Source organism: Lepidochelys olivacea (assembly GCF_965140295.1).
Source record: "Lepidochelys olivacea isolate rLepOli2 genome assembly, chromosome: 1".
Classification (NCBI taxonomy): Eukaryota; Metazoa; Chordata; order Testudines; family Cheloniidae; genus Lepidochelys; species Lepidochelys olivacea.
Window position 1 is genome coordinate 346,766,844 of NC_140411.1, and position 21,956 is coordinate 346,788,799.

A 21,956-nucleotide genomic window follows, 5' to 3' on the forward strand; every position below is an offset into this window, starting at 1 on the left:
ATTTTCAGAGAAAAACAGCCTGCTATATTTCACAACTTGGTTGTCAGAGAGGTTTTATATATCAGCTCTCATGAAATACAGTTCTTCAGTACATACTTTTTCAATAAGCTGGTATTGAAGTTTGGGGCATAACCATAAAAAAAAAAAATCACACACACGTATATAAACATGCTATTTTGGTCTCCAGTATAAATAAGTTGGAGGAGAAAAACAAAGAAAAAATTGTATCTTAGAACAGAGGTGCCGTCTCTCTGAGTTTCCTGGGGTTGCTTGACCCCCACTCCACCACAGGCACTTCCCCCACTCCACCCCTTCCCCCCAACCCCTCCTCTTCCTGCTCCAACCCCTCCCCCAGCACGCCCCTCCTGCACGCCACATAACAGCTCATTGTGGCAGGGGGGAGGCACTGGGAGGGAGAGGGAGGAGCTCACTGGCAGGGCCACCAGCGGGCAGGGGGCACTGGGGGAGCAGCCAGTGGGCGCTGAGCACCCACTATTTTTTTCCGATGGGTGCTTCAGCCCCGGAGCACCCACGGAGTCGGCGCCTATGTCTTTGGAAAATTCTTAAAATCAGTCAATGTTTAACCAACCACACTGTTAATGTACCTTTATTAATACACATTTATATATAAATGTTTGTGATAAAGTATTCAGTAATTTAATATCACATTATCTAACCAGATCTCCGAACACTTAAATACTGAAAATGAACCAGGCTAGCATCTTAGTTATTTAAATGCTCTCCTCACATAAAAGTTTTCTCCCAAAAAGCGACATACTTGTGACACTAAAAAGGACCTGTCAGTTTTAAAGCAGCTGCTCTTTTAAGGACTGTGATATTAACAGGGCAAAGAGAAGAAATCTTCTGATAATAATCATATTTGCTAAAGAGGAAAAGCACTACGGGAGGATAGAAACATTCTACTTCCTATATTTTACAAAAGAGTTTGCCAAAAGCATAAAAATTTTAGGACACTGACATTTGTTTTTAAACCTTCACATTTACATAAAAAAAACTTATTGCACTTACAAAATGCTGTGTCTTCAGGCGTTCCTCTTCTGCCGCAGCTCTCTCTCTAAGAATGGCTCTAGTCAAATGCTCATTTGAAGCAGACCGCTCCCGCTCCAGAACTTTGCCAATTTCATCACGTACATACTTTTGATCTTGTTTCAACCTACATTGAAAAAAAGGGTAAAAGAATTTAGAATGGAAATACATTGTCAAATAGCTTGAATGGACAAACACATTATCATAATCAAAAGAGTACAGTACTTATGACAATGTTAAATGATTACTGGCTTTTAGAGCTCACTGAATATCCAATATCAATGCCAGAAATCTGTATATTGCAATTTTGAGACAATCAAAAATATAAACCTTCTGGCATTCATATTGAATATGCACTGATTTATTTTATATACATTTATATACATACACACACACTAAAATAAATATATATACACACACATATAATAAATATATATAAAAACACACACATACATATATACACACACACACCCCTAACAATATCAATAACCCCCGACATCTATCAGTATCAACATCTCTCAATATATATTGAGATAAATAAATTCAGCATCCCAACACTGTACCCAAATCTTAACAGCATTACCTCTGAAATTAAGCAAAATAAGGAATAAAACTAATTAAAATCTCATGCATAAACAATACACAGTATACAGATTTTTATAAACGAATTCTTGTTCAAGAATACTCAGCTCTATTCCTTTCTCTGGCACTGATACACTTTGTTACTTTTGGGCAGGTCACACCTACTCAATGCATCCATTTATTCATCTGCAAAAAGGGTGTAACAGCTATGTTGACATGCTTAACATCTGGAAAAAGACTTAAGAGCATCAGATGAAAGGCGCTATTTAAGTGCAAAGTATTATTATTTCCTGAATTTGTGTTTTCAGAACTTAATCATGCATTATATTAGTCCCAGGGAATTCTCAACATGAACAGAATGTAATGTCACAAGCCATAAAATTAATGGAAATCTTTACAACAATATTTTTATGAAAATGCATGTATACGTTACACGTATATGCAAACACATTTTAAAACAGTTTAGTCAATAAAAACACCTGCTTTACATATATATTCTCATACCAAACACAAAAGTAAATATCTACAAGTTCATCACCGGTAATGGAATATCAAATACTGTTTTTTAAATAGGCATCTGAAAAACAGTGAAGGAGATGAGGCTTCAGAATTTCCACTGAATGTATGTGTTACCAAGGGAGCTGCAGAGAACAAATCATACCGCCACTTTCTGAAAAGTGTCAGAAAGTCACTAAGGTCACTTTCTGAAAGGCACTAGCATTACAGTACATTAAACATTTTCCTTGGGGAAAACTTTAAGAGGGGTGGGGGATGGTGGGGAAGAAGACAGAGCGTGTGTCATTTTTGTGCTCAGACACAAACCTCTGAAAGACATCAACCAACTGGGAGTTTTTATAAAGTTTATTAAGCAGCATCTTCAATTACTCCAGCAAAAAGATTATGCAGACATGGACCAAATTCCATTAAGTGATTTCCCAAGGTCCCCCAAATTAATCCAGCAGCATCAATGTATTTAATCTATCGCACAATCAATGATGCAGACAAAACACACGCCAGTTTTCCTTTAGATTACAAAACTATTGTTTCACACAAAGAGAAGAAGTGTCAAAATAGAAGTCTCAATAATTTCTTTTTTCTGAAATAAAAGCAGCATTTAGACTTTTCAGAGATTAAAGATTCCCTCCTCCCCCCCCACAACCCAATCACCTATTTTGTATTCTACTCTCTGTAGTTAAAGACTTGATTCCTCTTTTTATACATTACACTACTGGTAGTATATTTCACATATTTAATTATTGTATTTAGAGAAGCTGCTATTTGCTTGACTTTTTTTTTTAAAAAAAAAAAGCTTGGGCTTTTTAGCTCATATTCATGTCTCCTCATTTTTGTATTTGGCATTAGGCAGAATTATGCACCTTGATGTTGTCTCCACAATCTCTTTTCCAAAGAGTCAGTTTCCCTAAACCTTATAAATAATAAATTCTTAACTCCTAGATAAGTTGTTTGATGGCTTAACTGAATTGCTGTTACGTTCAACTTCCCTGCTAGCTATATTACAATGAGAATGGAAAAGTTCCTTACCTTTTAGGAGGAGTCAGTGTGTTCCTGTTATCCTTGAGGAATGTTTTTGAACCATCCTTGATATTGGGATGTTCTGCTATCACTCTTCAGGAATGTTTCAGAGTAGCAGCCGTGTTAGTCTGTATTCGCAAAAAGAAAAGGAGGACTTGTGGCACCTTAGAGACTAACCAATTTATTAGAGCATAAGCTTTCGTGAGCTACAGCTCACTTCCTCAGATGCATATCGTGGAAACTGCAGCAGGCTTTATATATACACAGAGAAGTTTCCACGATATGCATCTGAGGAAGTGAGCTGTAGCTCACGAAAGCTTATGCTCTAATAAATTGGTTAGTCTCTAAGGTGCCACAAGTCCTCCTTTCCTTCAGGAATGTGTTTGTGTGAGTACTCCGTGCCTAGCACTTCTTAGAAATGTGTGTTTCTGCAACATCAGCCCTGTTCTTGCCAGATTCTCTGAACTTGCAAGTAGGCAGAGCCAGAGGTTTGCTCACAGTTGACTTTTGATAACTTTGCTTTATATCAGCAAAGCTCAGGCTTCATACCAAGGCCTCTTATACAAGGACTTCTCAGGGTCTCTTCCTACTATAGACACAAAACTATTCAAGATAGTTAAGTCCCAAGCAGACTGCGAAGAGCTGCAAAAGAATCTTACAAAACTGGATCACTGGGCAACAAAATGGCAGATGCAATTCAATGTTGATAAATGCAAAGTAATGTACATTGGAAAGCATAATCCCAACTACACATATAAAATGATGGGGTCTAAATTAGCTGTTACCACTCAAGAAAGAGATCTTGGAGTTATTGTGGATAGTTCTCTGAAAACATCCATTCAATGTGCAGCGGCAGTCAAAAAAGCGAACAGAATGCTGGGAATCATTAAGAAAGGGACAGATAATAAAACAGAAAATATCATATTGCCTCTGTATAAATCCATGGTACACCCACATCTTGAATACTGTGTGCAGATGTGGTCACCTCATCTCGAAAAAGATGTACTGGAATTGGAAAAGGTTCAGAAAAGGGCAACAAAAATGATTAGGGGTAGGGAACAGCTGCCATATGAGGAGAGATGAATAAGACTGGGACTTTTCAGCTTGGAAACATGACGACTGAGGGGGGATATGATAGAGATCTATAAAATCATGGCTGGTGTGGAGAAAGTAAATAAAGAAGTGTTATTTACTCCTCATGACCCAAGAACTAGGGGGTCACCAAATGAAATTAATAGGCAGCGGTTTTAAAACAAATAAAAGGAAGTATTTCTTCATACAATGCACAGTCAACTTGTGGAACTCCTTGCCAGAGGATGTTCTGAAGGCCAAGACCATAACAGGGTTCAAAAAAGAACTAGATAAATTCATGGAGGATAGGTCCATCAATGGCTATTAGCCAGGATGGGTAGGAATGGTGTCCCTAGCCTCTGTCTGCCAGAAGCTGGGAATAAGTGACAGGGGATGGATCACTTGATGATTAGCTCTTCTGTTCATTCCCTATGGGGCACCTGGCATTGTCCACTGTCGGAAGACAGAATACGGGGCTAGATGGACCTGTGGTCTGACCCAGTATGGTCGTTCTTATATTCTCCAAGAAAGGAGTAAGAGAAGCGAGGGCACCATCTGAACTTCATTCTTCGGATGAATTCACCTTTCTCAGGGCTTGGCTACGCTTGCGAGTTAGAGTGCATTAAAGGAGCCCCGGGCATCCTAACTCATGACGCGTTCCCAATGGCAAGACACGTAGAGCGCCCAGACTCTGCGGTTGGAGTGCTCCTTGTAATCCACCTCCACGAGAAGCATAACACTTACTGCGCACCGGCTGGAGCGCTGCAGGACCAGTGTGGATGCCCTAGTCTATTAAGACAGGTTTCAGAGTAGCAGCCGTGTTAGTCTCTATCCGCAAAAAGAAAAGGAGGACTTGTGGCACCTTAGAGACTAACAAATATATTTGAGCATAAGCTTTCGTTGGCTACAGCCCACTTCATTGGATGCATGCAGTGGAATATACAGTGGGGAGATTTTATACACACAGAGAACATGAAACAATGGGTGTTACCATACACACTGTAACGAGAGTGATCAGGTAGGGTGAGCTATTACCAGCAGGAGGGGAAGGGGGGAAACAAACACACCCTTTTGTAGTGATAATCAAGGTGGGCCATTTCCAGCAGTTGACAAGAACGTGTGAGGAACAGTGGGGGGGTGGGGGGAATAAACATGGGGAAATAGTTTTACCTTGTGTAATGACGCATCCACTCCCAGTCTTTATTCAAGCCTAATGTAATGGTGTCCAGTTTGCAAATTAATTCCAATTCAGCAGTCTCTCGTTGGAGTCTGCTTTCGAAGGTTTTTTGTTGAAGAATTGTGACTTTTAGGTCTGTAATCGAGTGACCAGAGAGACTGAAGTGTTCTCCGACTGGTTTTTGAATGTTATAATTCTTGACATCTGATTTGTGAATCATTGCTCTGTCTGATGTGAACAATGCTGCCTCTGTTAAGCGTTGCATTTTGCCTTTACAGATGCAACCTTGAGATCCCAGCCATCCTTGTTATCAATGGCCGAAAGACTCCAAAGAATCAGGAAGCGTACTCAAAAAAGCAAAGAGGACATGCTGCATGAAGTGATTCAGCAGTCCATTAATGAAAATCAAAAAGTGCGGGAATGGCGGGAGAGTGAAAGGAGGGTCTGCCAGCAGAGTTACGGATAGCCGGCACCAAACCACGGAGCAGCTGCTAAGCATCATGGAGCACCAAGCAGACTCAATACGGCACTCGTAGCAATGCAGGCGGAGCACTTCCACGCCTGCCCCAGCCCCACAGCCCTTGTCCCAAAACTCTTTCCCTTGTGCCCCCATGTCAGCGCCAACCCACTTTCCTCACCATCCGCGTTCTTATCACCACCAGCTGCCTCCAACACCTATGGCTTCACCACCCAGCCCTGCAAACTACGACCCTTACACATTGCACTCAACCCCATCACCATGCATTTTAGCCAGCCTAAATTGCAGTACTCATTGCACGGCACTCCAGACAGGAAGGATGAGTATATGACATACGCATATCTGTGATTGTCCTGTTCCCCACCCCACCCACTTCGCTCGTCCCACATAGCACAGACGTGTCATGCCCTTCCTGTTTCCCAAGCAGTTGTGTTTCTTTTCAATAAGTGAATTTTTTAGCTTTAAAAACATTTTTATTATTGCGTAAAGTAAAAGATACCTTAGCCCAGGAAAGCAACAGGCACTGCAAGTCAGCATAGCAAACACAGACACCTACTAACATTGAAATCACTGCACTTCACTCCCATGCAGGGCACCAGACATTACTGGTGGCTTTCAGCCTCAAACTGCTCCCTCAAGGCATCCCTAACCCTTGCAGCCCCGCGTTGGGCCCCTCTAATAGCCCTGCTCTCTGGCTGTTCAAATTCAGCCTCCAGGTGTTGAACCTCCAAGGTCCATGCCTGAGTGAATCTTTCACCCTTCCCTTCACAAATGTTATGGAGGGTACAGCACGTGGATATAACCGTGGGGATGTTGTCATCGGCCAGGTCCAGCTTCCCATACAGACAGTGCCAGCAGCCCTTTAAACGGCCAAAAACACACTCCACAATCATTCTGCAACAACTCAGCCTGCTGTTGAACTGCTCCTTGCTGCTGTCAAGGCTCCCTGTGTAGGGTTTCATGAGCCACCGCATTAAAGGGTAAGTGGGGTCTCCAAGGATCACAATGCGCATTTCGACTTCCCCTAGGGTGATCTTCTGGTCTGGGAAGAAAGCCCCGACTTGCAGCTTCCTGAACAGGCCCGTGTTCCGAAAGATGAGTGCGTCATGCACCTTTCTGGACCAGCATGCGTTGATGTCAATGAAATGCCCATGGTGATCCACAAGTGTATGGACAACCACAGAGAAATACCCCTTCTGATTAACATACTCAGAGGCTAGGTGGGCTGGTGCCAGAATTGGAATATGTATCCCATCTATCGCCCCTCCGCAGTTAGGGAAACCCATTTGTGCAAAGCCATCCACAATGTCATGCGCGTTACTTAGAGTTACGGTTCTTCTGCGCCGGATGCAATTAATAGCCCTGCAAACTTACCCAGAGTCACAGTAATCCTCTTCAACCCATCCTGTATCCTCTAGGGGCTCATATTTGGTGTAGTCTCCACTGACTCTTCCTCTTTTCCTATAGGACTAGCCGCTCTTCTCTTCTTCCTTGCCCTTCCACCTTCAGTGACTACCTGCTGAGTCCCTTCTTCATTTTCCAACTCTATAAACCTATTCTTGAGCTCTATTTCTCCTTCACTAGCCCATCTTTTCCTCTGCCTGGTTCTCTTAAGTCACATGCTTCCACTGACCACTTGCCTCACCCAGCAGTCTCCCCTCAGAATTCCTCAGTCCTGCTTCCATCTGCAAGTCTGAGCTTTTTCCTTCAGATACCTCATGTCTTTGCTCCACAATCTGCTCGAACCTTTTTAAACTCAACCAGACTTTTCATCTGCATCTCCAAACCTCGGATCTTTTCCTCTATCAGCTCTATCAGAGGGCATTTCATGCAGACAATACTCTTACCGGGTACCCCCTCCAGGATCACGTACATACATACAGCAGCTTCCATATCCAGTCATCCTCATTGTGTCTTCCACTACATGGGTCACTCCCACCGCTGCCTCTGTATCTGTCACAGCCTTCCCACCTAAATCCTGTTAATCTGGGAAACACAAACCACACCAAAACACCACCACCCACAGCAAAAACAAACCCCAAACAAGCACCACAAGACAAACTCTCCTTACAAACTCCCACTGAAACTCCCCTGTTTTCAGCTCTGTTTGTTGGCTCCTGTGCCGCTACAGCTCTCTGTGCCAGGGCCTGACTGGCTGGCTACCTCTATAGGACCCCTAGTCAGAGAAGCCCTGCCCCCTAATCAGGGCTCAGCTTCTCTCCCAGTACAAAGCCCCTGCAAGCCTCTCCACATACAAATAATACAAATACAAAACCAAATACAAATACCTTCTCCTCCAACAGAACTCCCACGTTACTCGAGTCAATAGCATAGTCGGAGCCCTCACTGTCAATTTGGATCACAAGGAATAACTCGACTGCCAAACGTGACATGCTGGCGAGACTCGTCAGCATACTCCTCAGCAGTTCAGGATCCATTCCCACAGACCGAAAGGGAAGACAGAGTGCGCACTACAAAAACCATTGAAAGATGGTGCCAAATGTGGACGGAAGCACAGGGATGGCGAGGATGTGAACCGATGCATCACGGGGCATTGGCACAGGACTCAGAATGCCCCACGCCCCCCCCAGCCCCCTTCCCACAAGCCATAGAGCCAAAATGGGAAGAGGTGCTCTGTGGGATAGTTGTCCATAATGCACCACTCCCAATGCCGCTGCAAGTGCTGCAAATGTGGCCACGCCAGTCCGCTTGCAGCTGACAGTGTGAACACACTGCAACGCTTTCTCTGCTGTGCTCTCCGAGGGCTGGTTTAACCCACACCGCTCTACATCTGCAAGTGTAGCCATGCCCTTAGAAATACAATGAAGGAGAGGCCCCAGATTTCTTCAGGACCAGAAAGTATCAGGTATAAAAACCTTTTTCCCTCTGTTGGTAAGGAATTTCCTCTGTCGCTCTCCATTTTAGAGGAGACCATAGCTTATGAAGTAACATGGTCTCATGAAAAGGGTCCTAAAAAGGGATGGGAAGGGTGGGTAGGGAAAGGGAAAGGAAATGAATTGGATAACATATTCCTCCTTTACCATGCTGAGTACCACCTTGTCTGAAGTGATGTCTCCCCAAGTGCAGTAAAAGTGGAATAGGTATGATCCTAAGTGAAGAGATATTGGTGGCATGCTGTCCCCAGTCAAAGTCAAAACTGCTTCAATGTAGCAGTTATTTGGTGAGAAACGCTTGCTGCCATGGAAGACAGCTCTTGGCCTTGAAAAGATCTTGATCTCCTCCTAGGGGCATACTGAGACCTCTGGTGGAATGAGGATCGTGACTATAGTTTAGGTTTAAAATGTTTCCTTTTTGTAGCAGGAGTATAGACTTCCAGTGAATGAAGTGCTGCATGAGAGTCTACATTTCCTTTGGTCTTTCTCTTGCTCCTAGTATATTTAAAGAAACTCTTCTTTCCTTTTTTGTAGCTTCCTAGGTATACCTCATTTTGTGCTTTAGCCTTTCTGATTTTGTCCTTACAGGCTTACACTATTCTTTTGCATTTCTTCTTAGCAATCTGTCCATATTTCCATTTTCTGAAGTATTTCTCTCTTATTTTCAGGTCATTAAAGAGCTTGTAATGGGGCCATATTGCCTTCTTACTCTTCTTCCTCTCTTTTCTTCACATCAGTATAATTTGCAGTTTTGCCCTTGAGAAACTGCCAGCTCTCCTGAACTTATTTATCCCTTAGATTTTCTTCCTACAGCACCTTACCTATCAGATCTCTGAGTTTGTTAAAGTCTGCTTGTTTGAAGTCCGTTAGCCTTTTTCTGCTGCTCTCGCTCCTTCCTTTCCTTAGTATCATGAAATTTATCAAGTCATGATCGCTTTCATCCAAACTGCCTTCAACCTTCAGATTCACAACCAATTCCTTCATGTGAGTCAGAATCAAGCCTAAAATGCCTAGCTCTTGGTTACTTCCTCCACTTTCTGAAACAAAAGGTTGTCAAAGTCCCTGCAGCGCTTGTTCTTGTTGTTGTTTTTGGCAGGGGTGGAGGGGGATATTTCTGTTATTTGTTCTAGAAATGCCTCATCATCATCTTCTCAATGATTCAGTGGTTTATATTAGACCCCCTACTATGAACTGCCTGGTTTTTTTCCCCTTTTATCTTTATCCAGAGACTTTCAACTGGTCTACTTCTCATGTCCTTTTTGACTCAGAACAAGTGTATATATAAAGAACTGGTGGAATTTAGAAGCTCATCTTTATGGACACGTCATGGGCTCAGTGATGAAATCCAAGGAAAGACTTCTGTGCCATCGTCTGTTCTCCAGATGGCTAGTAGTATTATAATGCCTCTCTCTCCTACTGACAGACAGAAGCGTAGAGGTACTCAGAAGCATCAGATTCATATAGCTGATAAGAGCACAGGCTTGGGAGTCAAGAGACTTTGATTCTACTCTTGGCTCTGTTAGTATTTAATTTTGTGACTGAATCACTCTCTCTGCCTTTGACCTAGTAGCAACATCAGTATATCTAGCCATGCCCACGTGACTAGAATTAGTTAGCTTCACTGTTCTTATTGAAAAAATTATTCAGGACTTAAAATTCAAAATAAAGGCTGCTTGGGAAATATTTGTACTGATTTATTTGTGCTGCAGCTTTTGTAAGAAAACAGTGAACTATTTCATAATCGAATGTGTTACATAACTGTCAGGAAGATATGCTTGATATTCATTCTACATTCTCGCTCTCTTTTTGTCTTAATTTGTATTAACATGCCTCATTCTGCAAAATTCTTTGTCCATCTTTGGTGTTATGTCCCCTCTGAGGTACAGGCTGGCTTAACAATGACTGTTTACCTCCTATCCTTTCGCTGTAAAAAAGTGAACCCCTTCAAGCCCCCCTAATCTTTTTGTTGTCCAATGTGTCCATATCTTTCCGACACTGAGCAGCCCAGAACCGAACACAATATTTCAGGAACAGTAACTCCACAGCTAAGTCTATACCATATACCTGCTCCATGATAAGCAATCCTAAACCACAATAGCTCTATTTGCTTCCATATTGTAGTGCAAATAATTATCTAATTTGCTGTTTTATATCAACTCCAGCTCTATTTAAATTATGATATACTGAAATTTCTAATAACTGATATTGGCTAAAAGAAACTAACAAGAGCTGGTAAGAAAACAGTAACTGCCCCAACCCTAGTTCATATGATTTAAAATATTTCTCACCATGCGTACTTGAAAATGTTCTTTTTGAAATACTTGTTGGAGTTGACCATGATTTGGGGGCAATGGCAGCATCAAGTTTTATTTACCAAAAAAATTAAAACTCTCTCAACTTATTTAAATTCACCAGAGTTTTAAGCAAAGTAGTATGCTTTTAATGTAAACTTCACTTATTTGCATTATGTAATTGGGTGGCTTGTAGAAGCTTAATGAAACAAATACAAGTCAGCTCTGTCCTAAGATTTCAAACACTTGCTTGCATCAACTTACAGTAGTTTATTTCCTTGACATCATGAACTCATTTTATTGGCATACAGTACAAACTTTACCTGAATGAGAGCAAACACTCACTAAATCTTCAATGATTACTTATATTACTAACTATTCTAAAGCAAAAAATCCAGACGTGTGATTTATATTCAGATACACAGTTACGGATCACACTTTGTCAGTTCAGTCTAATAATCAAAGAACTCTATATAAACAGACATTGCACAATGAAAATTTTAATTACACTAAAATGGAGGGCTCAGTCTAATACCTTATATTAGACGTTGCAACAGAAAAGGGGGGAAAAAACCAAGCAACTAAAATCTTGCACTGCTCATTTATACTCTGGAAGAAATAATTTAGAAGTCTGAGGGAATGCTGAATCGGCGGTAAAGACTGCTTGCTATACATTTTTAAAAAGAAAAGTTGATAGTTGGTAACTCAGCAAAGTAATTAGATTATACAATATTGACCAACTCAACGTGTACTGCTTTCCAGTCACATTACCTCATTAAGTAAAACAAAAAGCACATAAGTATCCTGTGACATCACCCCTGTAAGTGGCTGAACGTAAATGTTAAGTACTAAAGGGAATTCTTGTGGATTTAGATTTAGAACCAACCGCTTTAACATATTATGTTCTCGTTATTGTATGGCATAAAATTACACGTACAAGGTTTGTATTCCAATACAAAGAACGCCTCCTCCTGTGTTTCTACAGCACCTTCCCACCTGAAGATCTCAAAGCTCTTCACAGCAACTATGGCAGTATTACACTATTGTCCACGTTTTACCGATTAGGAGACTGAGACATACAGAGACCTACCAAGGTCACCTAGCAAGTCTCTGGCACAGCTAGAAGTCTACATCAGATGTCATGTCATCCATGTGTCAACTGCCAGATATCTGTCTGTCTCCACTCCATTAAATCAAACATGCAGCAACAACAGCCATTTCGCCCCTCCTAACCCGCCCCAAAGCATTGTCAAACCTATTTTAGTAAAATGACCAGTGGAAAAAAAACACCACACAATGTGGAAGTAAAGCGAAGGGATAAATTTTCTAAGAAGGCAGTGAGGTTTTAGCCATGTAATTCCCACTGAAGTCAAGCCAGATCGCACAATGCTTGCAACTTCCTTGCTTTTGCTAGCAAAAAGCTGAACATTAAGAACAGGAAAAGTTATGCATGCTTACCCGAAAGTTCCCTTTGTCTGAAATTCACTACAACGATACTCTAACCTACTTGCTGTTTGGTGACCGAACAAGATCCATCAATCATTGGCTGCAGCAAAATGTTGCACCTTCTTAAGTTCCTTCCAGTTGAGAAAACTTACAGGAAAAAGGCAAAATTGCTCCTACTGCAGAGCATGGTAAATTTCACCTAATGACAACAGATCCAAATAGTTGGATGTTAATTCCATTTCTATTCTGAAGGATCTTTTTGTCTCCAGGGTGGGCCAGATCTGTGGACCTTATAACTTGAAGAAAGGAAGTTTTCAGGTAAGCACAGGTAAGTTTTATTCTTCTTCTTCATGCTAAGTTCCACAGACACATTACAATAGATGTGCCTAGCAGTGTGCCTCCAGAGTGGGAAGCAGGCTCACCCAAAACATGGTAAGATACATAAAATCTCTTCCGTCTTCCCCTGGGCACTAAGGCATATAGAAGACTTCTGTCAAAAGAAAGGAAATAGCGTTGGCTAAGACTGGATGACCCATATGCCGAATGTGGTGAATTTATGCATTACAGAACTCAATACAGCAGACATGATTACTCGTGCCCTGAAACAGTCAGTGCTCCTAAGGACCCGATTTTGGTGTTTAACCAAAGAAGGAATATTTCTTTAATTTATGTAGGGAATAAATGCTATGACAGTTGTGAGGACTACTATCTGAATTCAGAATATAATATTGGGTCTTGTTAGAAAAAGCTCCTAACTTCAAATAAAAAAAAATCATCTGATTGAAAATCAGAGTCTATGGGAGGCCTGTCCTAATGGACAGGAAATGTGATACCCACTGAAGGAATTCAGTCTCAGTAGTGCTGACAGGAACAGAAAAGGGTTCCATGGTTGGGCTCTATTACCTTGCAGGGTTGGAATAAAGGTCGATACCCTAAAGAAGCATCTAATGTCAGGATTTGTACATTTCCTTTTCTTGAACATGCTAAGAACATTATCCTATTGACCCTTTTACTAGGACACATTTATACACTCACAATAAAAAAAAACCTGGAGGAACACAAGGCTATGTTTCATTGGTTTCCAATGGCAGTTAAATTATGGGCTTCACACTAGCCAGTACATTTATTTTATTTGTTGCCTTCTCTCTTTTGGGATCCATGACAGCAGTAATCACTTCTTCCAAATATTTATATTAAACCTGACTGGTTCCCAATGGAGGACTGGTTCTGTAACACACAGACCTCCTCTCTGAGATAGAGACATTCAAAGATCCAATGTTAGGTTAAATCAGGCCTGAAAGCACAGCCAGAAAGATATAAAAAGTTTCACTACCACACTCTTGTTCTTATCTTTTGTATTGTCCTGAGGAGCAACGAAAAATGTTGGAAAACATAGCAAGGACTTTTCCCAATTTGGGAGAGGTCATTCACCACTTAATTTCCTGGGTCCTGACAAGGAGCTGCAGGACACTTAATTTACCCTTTCCAGATGCAAAGAGTTTGATTCCCAGCCCACCAAATTGACTTACAATAAGAGAGATATTTCTGGGTATAGAAGCCAGTCTGCTAGTCTGACTTCTGCCAGGTAAAACTTGGTGTACATCTCCCACTTCCTTGATGGACAATGTGATACCCACATTGTTATTTGCTTCTGAAACATGGCCAACGCTAGAAACTAACAACTGGGAGCTTAAGACACTCCATCAGAGATACGCATGGAGAATACTTGCAGTCCACTGACGGGATAAAGTAACTTAATACTGATGTGTTACAAAGGACTGACCAACAGACTATAGAGATAATGATTGGATAAAGACGGCTGAAGTGGTCTGGGCATTTTGTACAGATGTAAAAAAAACCCCACATTCCTAGACAAGTCCTTGACTGGATACCACTTGGTGGAAGACAGAAAAGAGGACAACGAATGATGTAAGAAATCTGTTGAGAAAAATGTTGTCATGAGGTACCTACAATGGAGCAAGAAATGTGGCACTAGCCAGAGGTGGAAAGAGAAGGTTACTCACGCTATACAGTAACTGAGGTTCTTCAAGACGTGTTCCCCTATGGGTGCTCCACTATAGGTGTGGCAGCACCCCCTGCACCTCAGATTGGAGATCTTCATCAGCAGTGCCCGTCGGACCACACATTCACACCTCCCCCCTCTCAAGTTGTGAGCGGGATGTATATATAGCGCTGTGGGTTCTGACCACCCCCAGGTCCTTCTCTGCTGCAGAGCATATGTTTAGGGCTCAGAGCAGAAGGGAGAAGAGCCGGTAGTAGAGCCCCCACAGGGAAACACATCTCAAAGAACCTCAGTTACTGCACAGAGTGAGTAATCTTCTCTTCTTCTGAGCGATGTCCCTATGGGTGCCCGACAGGGGGGACAAAAATCAATGATTTTTTTTTAAAATCAAAATAATTGGATTTTTTTTTTAATTTAAATTGGATTTTTTGATAAAAATGCTTTTTGAGGAAAAAAAAAAAAACTATCTAAAGATAGTTTTAATTAAGATACATTATAGCTCAGAGATACCTCATCATGGAATAGGGATTATAAATTCTAATTCTATAGTATGAGACAATATATTCATGTCATGTTTAAGAAAAAAGTTTTGTAAATGAGTTCCAATAGTTCATGCATTAGGGACCCAATACTTATGGGGTTCCAGGGACTTCGGTATAGATTATTTAGGTTAATCTTTCTACCTACCCAATGGGACTCAGTGCTCAGTCTAGAAGATACCATCAGAGATGCTTAGTTTTGCAGTTCTCTAACTGTAGATTTGTCTCTCCAGTGGTATCATGCTTGTTAAGAGCAAAAATGTTTTAAATAAGTAACTAAAATAAATAAATAAATAAATATATAGAGGTGAGAAATAACAGACCTCAACCCTGTTGTCCCTCTGCAAATTTGTGTACACAGAGTCAATCCCTTACCTCTCTCTAAAAGTGCAAAGTTTCAAAAAGTTCAATGAATAGAAGACAGTCGGGGGCGGAATAGATCTGGACAAGGAGAAGAAGTCTGGAGATAAATGTGAGAAGGGAGGGACAGGCAGTAGAAACAAAAGTTTCTGTTTGAGCAGCATATTCCAGAAGTCTTAAGGTCTTTCTGAGTGTAGCCTTCATTGATTTGAGATCTCCCATACTATTCTCTCATTAGAAGGGAAAACCTATAATGGCAGCAGGCTGTAAAAGAGAGCCAGTTTGGGAATATTTTAATGAAGTTCCTCTACCTCTGGGTAAGACAGGCATGCATGAAAAATGCAAACAGTGCAACAAAGAAAGGCAAGGCCTGGTTGCCAGGATGAAACAACATAACGAGGAGTGTTTCTTCTCAGGAGGAAGCTGCATTAAAGATGATTAAAGGAACATGTCTGAACATGCAGGATCTTCAGGCTGGTAAACTTTTTTATTTCATACTTCTCTCTTTAGGACTGCCTGTCTTCCTTCTGGACTATTCTTGAATTTTCATGTTTGAGCAAAAAATATAGTTGTTACTCTATGGTACTATCATTTTAGATGCAGTTGTGATAAAAAAAAAAATACACAGCTGAAATAGGCGGATCTTCCTTTTACAATTTCACCTTTAAAGTAGTACTGAGTGTCAGTGAATGCAATGAGCAAAACTAAATGAGCAGTATGGTAATAATAACTAAATAACTGCATTGACTTATTTTGTTTCGGAGAAGCCATCCTCAACATACAGGATTCTGAAGACTATCCACCTTCAAGATCACCATCATTTTCTATCGTTTCAGAGTTATCCACCAATTATGTATGTCACATAGCCACAGTATAGCACCTGTAGCAAAAAGAAAAAAAAAACATCTCCCTCATCCAGAAACAACCATAGATAAATTTGTGATAAGAACCAGCACATTACAAAAAGAGGCAATTGATGAAAAAATTGCCCGGTTTGTTTATGCAACAAACTCTCCTTTCCGTATGACTGAGAACCCACACTTCATTAACATGGTTCAGTCATTAAGACCAGAATACAGTCCACCCAATAGAGCAGATGTCGCAGGCAAACTGCTGGATAAAGTGTATGAAAGAGAAATTGAGCAATGTGCAAAAGGTCTAGAGGGTAAAATTGTTAACCTGAGTCTTGATGGGTGGAGCAATGTCCTCAATGATCCTGTTGTATGTGCTTCTGTGACAACAGAAGAAGGGAACGTCTTCCTTACGGAAACAATTGATACATCAGGAAACACACACACAGCAGAATACTTACAAGAAGTAGCAGTAAAAGCTATAACTGAAAAAAATTCAAATGTTTAGTACGCAGCTTGGTCACAGACAATGCTGTGTATCTAGGTCCCTCTGTATCCTATCCCTACCCTCCAGTGTATCTACCTCTCCTCCCAGTTTAGTGTCATCTGCAAACTTGCTGAGGGTGCAATCCACACCATCCTCCAGATCATTTATGAAGATACTGAACAAAACTGGCCCGAGGACCGACCCTTGGGGCACTCCACTTGATACCGGCTGCCAACTAGACATGGAGCCATTGATTATTACCCGTTGAGCCTGACAATCTAGCCAACTTTCTATGCACCTTATAGTCCATTCATCCAGCCCATACTACTTTAACTTGCTGGTAAGAATACTGTCCTCCTGTATCTTGCAAAGTATTCAGAATAGAAGGGAAAGAAAGGGAAGGTATAAAGGAACAGTGCATCCCATGTTATCAGGAATGCGTCTCCCAGAGATCTGTGTTCCAGTCCCACTCTGAAACAGAATTGAGAGCAGCTGGCATTGTGCAGTGTGGCAAAGAAATCTATGGTGGGGCATCCGCATCGATTGAAGATGGGCTGAAGTGCTCACATATCCAGTTCCCATATGTGATCAAGGGAGAATCTCATGCTCAATGCATCCGCGATGGTGTTCTGGCATCCAGGAAAGTATGCTGCTGAAATGGTAATAGTGTGTTGAATACACCAGTTCCACAGTTTGAGTGCCTCTGAGCATAAGGAGTGGGACCTTGCTCCACCCTGCCTGTTGATGTAATACATGCAGGTGAGATTGTCATGACTCTGATGGAGTCATGGAGCACTCATAGGAACATCACTCCAAGGAGAGCATTGGGTTGCCTCATGTGTCACCAGGCATGAGAGTACCTAATAAAAACTAATAAATAATAATAATTGGTTGGCAGTTCACATAGCGAGGAAAATCTCCTACACTTAAGAAAATCTCTTTGGGGTAAGATGGATATTATTATGAAAACCCCATCAGACACATTGACTGTTGTAATCAGACCTAATCTGCTCTCTCTGGAAGGAGCACGGCTTCAAGATCTCAATGAATCATTGTGTTCCAAGTCGGTAGACGCTGTGCTCTCCTTTTCTGGTATCCATTTCCTGGACTAAATCAGGAAGCTTCATTTAAAAAAGAATCTGATTTATCTGCATTCACCAGTTGCGGGAGCAGACAATATACAAGTGAAGCTAGATCTCTGCCAATGGATAAGATAGAATGAGATGCAGATGGGATGCCCAGAATTAGTGGACAGCTATCATATCCACTAATTCTGGACCTTTGAAGCATGTGCATATATGATATCAGTTGTCTCAACAGGCTGCAATAAGAAACCGTTTTTTGTGTCTGACACTCCTGTTGTTGTTAAACATTACCATCACCTTCATATTCTGCTACCATTCTTCCAAGAGGTTTCAGAGTAACAGCCGTGTTAGTCTGTATTCGCAAAAAGAAAAGGAGGACTTGTGGCACCTTAGAGACTAACCAATTTATTTGAGCATGAGCTTTCGTGAGCTACAGCTCACTTCATCAGATGCATGCCGTGGAAACTGCAGCAGACTTTATTTATACACAGAGAATATGAAACAATACCTCCTCCCACCCCACTGTCCTGTGGTAATAGCTTATCTAAAGTGAGCTATTTAGTGAAGTAAAGTGATCACTTTAGATAAGCTATTACCACAGGACAGTGGGGTGGGAGGAGGTATTGTTTCATATTCTCTGTGTATAAATAAAGTCTGCTGCAGTTTCCACGGCATGCATCTGATGAAGTGAGCTGTAGCTCACGAAAGCTCATGCTCAAATAAATTGGTTAGTCTCTAAGGTGCCACAAGTCCTCCTTTTCTTCTTCCAAGAGGACACCTTTGCCAAATACTATTCAACCATAGCTCAGGCCTCTGGTTGACTTCCCTGGCACCATGCGTCTGTCCTGAATCTAAGATGCTGGATCACTGAGTGGTAAGGAAGGGCCATTACAGAGGTGGCAGCACGAAGAGGGAGCCAGCCCTGAAGGCCCCTTACTGCACACCGTGGCATTACAGCATTATACTGCATCCAGTGCCCTCCATTTCCAACCTGTGACCTATAATACTGATGGACAGCACTATGTGGTAATTCCATACATATATTTCTTGTAATTAGACTTCATTTTTAATGTCACTGCTCCAAATTTGTGGTTTACTCTTCACGTAGGACACTATACGAACGTCTATCCCAGTTTTTCAAAATGAATCTATGATCCAAAGTGAGCCTCAGCAGCAGGATAAAGTTGAAAAGAAGCTACAAGTTTTTAGCATGCATATTAACCCACTTATCTTAAATTTAAAAACATTATTAGATCAAAAAGACACATATTATTCAAATCAGCTATGACATGCACAAGGTAGAATAAGCCTTGAATGACTGATCCGTGACGCGGCTCTTGAAATATTGGATTTCCACACTTGAATAAAATTTCATTTAAAGCTTTGTTTATATTACAAGGTGTATTGGTTTGAATTGCGTTAATTATGTATTGTTACGCAGTTAGTTGAGACAGTATAAATCACATATTAATGCCTTCACAACTGCTTCATGTATTAATTTGGCAGATGTGTTGCCTTAATAATAACAATTATCAAAGCAGCAAGTGGGAGACCTGTTGACCAATATATCTGGGCTAAAATGTGTGTGTATATCACATTATCAATACGCATTATTCACACTACCTATAGTAATTTGCATTAAGCATACAATATCTACATAACTGCTAGAAATACATATGCAATATAATGTTATGTGGCTTGAATTGGCCTATGTCTTTCTATAATCTTATTCACTTATGCTAATACTTTGCAAAGCGGAAGTAAGCTTTGGCATTAGAAAATAGAAAACTTGTGAAAGGCAAAATACATTAATGTTTTGCCCTGGTACAAGCTGGAGAGGTACCTTCAAGGACCATTACCTGGAATGCTAGCATACAAAACAGACAAGAAAGGTACAGAAAAACAAGTTAAGGAACTGGTACGAACCAGTGGGTCGGACTTTAGTGAAATATAAAGAGTTTTATTATTCATAAAGCCTCCTATAAATACTAATAGCTGAAATGTGTCACTTTGGAAGCAAATCTTCTGGTAAGGTGAATTCAACAATGCTGCACAAGATGGCTTCCTGGAAATTGGTACTGTATTGAATTTTACTTCCTGTATTATATTTGTATAAATCTCTTATTTGCTCTCTTGCATATATTTCTTAATAAACCAATCAATTGAGTATGCAATTTACCAACAAGGGTCAAGGCAACCCCACCTTTGCCTGGGCTATGAGGGGTAAACTGTAGTCTGCCCACAGAGCTGGCAGTCAAGCTTCCCAAAGATACATTTAATTGGTGGGGGGAGAGCGAGGAAAGTGGGACTGGAAGAGATTCAGACCTTTAATTTTGCCTTTTATCAGCCTAACTCTCTTCAAGAAGCCTGCAGAGGCACTAGTCACTGCAAACCCCTCAGAAGGAGAAGAAGAGTGGAGGGTGACAATTTCCTCAAAAACCAAACACAGCTCTGGGACACTAGCTGGAAACTACACAGAGTGTGTTGAACTGAACTGTCAGTCTAAAAATATGAAATGAAGTTTAGAGACACAAGGTGGGTTAGATACCTTGTGTCTCTAATATCCTGGCACAGACACAGCTACCACCACGCTGCAAGAAAAAAAGTCTGGCATTTTCCTCAGAAAAGCTCAGTAGTAGCAAGAAAAAGTTAACCATGACAGGATTTGAACATAGGATTCCATTTGATATTTCATGTCTGAGGCTTAGACCAGTAAGCCATCTCTTCCCCTTTATGAAACATTTTGTTTGGATCTAAAAAAATTCAAGAAATCTTTTATCAGGTCAGTGTGTTCAGTTTGGTACATTGGAAAATGTCTGTTCAGTTCTCATTCAAAAGTGTTCTCGTTGTCTTGGATTTCCCAAGCAGGCAGGGACTAAAAGGACTGTTGAAGCAATGCACTCTACCCTGGTACAGTTCGGCTCTCCATAAGCTCTTGAGCATCCTTTCAGCAGATTCAAGAACTGCACTGATCTGTTGTGAAAGATCAATATCCAGGTCTTTTGGACAGCTCAGCCAAATAAAACGGATAGGGGAAGCAAAGAATTATCACCCCTACCAGAGAGACCCTCCCCATCAAATAGATCTGTCTTAAGATATGAATACAGAATGATTGGTGTGCAAGGTGCTTTCTGCAGTCCCCTGCCCTGAAGAGTTTAAATGGTAAACTATTTGTTCCCACACACTACCCATAAGCAACTGTGAAGGATAATCAAAGGTTAAAAAAAAAATTGAACATAGAATCATAGAATATCAGGGTTGGAAGGGACCTCAGGAGGTCATTTAGTCCAACCCCCTTCTCAAAGCAGGACCAATCCCCAACTAAATCATGTGGATGCTATTCTAAATTTTTACTTAAAAATGTAAAGACTAAGAGTATTAGTAAACAGGATTCACTGACTGTGCTTTCTAAGCACATTACAACATTACCAGATCGGTTTCTGTCATGAGCTGGAGAGAGAAATGCTGTTAATTATACAATATTAGCCTCTGACATAGCACTGAAATCCTGCACAGCATGAACCATGTTAGCTAAACTAACAAAATGAATAATTTAACTTAGTCAGAAAGGATTCACTCTACTACCTTCACTGTTTATCTCAGAATATCAATTTCTGACACTCCTGAAATTACAGTTGTAGGTGATGAAGATTAGCACTATTCACGACTCTAGAAAAATATAATCCAGGGACAGCAGCAAAATTACTAAAAGGTTCAGAGATCATTATAATAGCAAGAGTTTGTACCCCCACCAGCCGCAATTACCACACTGAAATCCTTTATTATAATCTAATTTAGAACTCAAAATTTATAATTGGAAACAATGTAATATTAAAAAACAAATGGGAAATTTTTCTAGAATTTGAAACAGGTATTACATCGAGTGACAGATTAAACATTTTCTTTTTAAGTCACTTTTGAGGGAAATAATTGTATAACTCCAAGACTGCAGTAGACTGCTATGAAGGGAGCGAGCAAGTTGATGAGTTCACAGTGATCCAGAATAAACCCTTGCCAATACATCAAAAGTTTGAACTCTGTCCCTTTTCGTCACATTATCTACCAAAGCTTACATATTTCCTGGTTTATAGG

At 40.9% G+C, this 21,956-nt stretch overlaps 1 protein-coding gene across 2 annotated transcripts in view; it reads right to left on the reverse strand.

Moving 5' to 3' along the window:
* The window catches only part of CHCHD3 (coiled-coil-helix-coiled-coil-helix domain containing 3), a 243,425-nt gene that overhangs the window by 159,376 nt on the left and 62,093 nt on the right, over window positions 1–21,956 (reverse strand). For both annotated transcript variants that reach the window (XM_084617879.1, XM_084617878.1), the window contains exon 4: window positions 1,030–1,174. In XM_084617879.1, coding sequence (XP_084474005.1) covers window positions 1,030–1,174 — 145 coding nt within the window. The remainder of the gene's footprint in view (window positions 1–1,029; window positions 1,175–21,956) is intronic.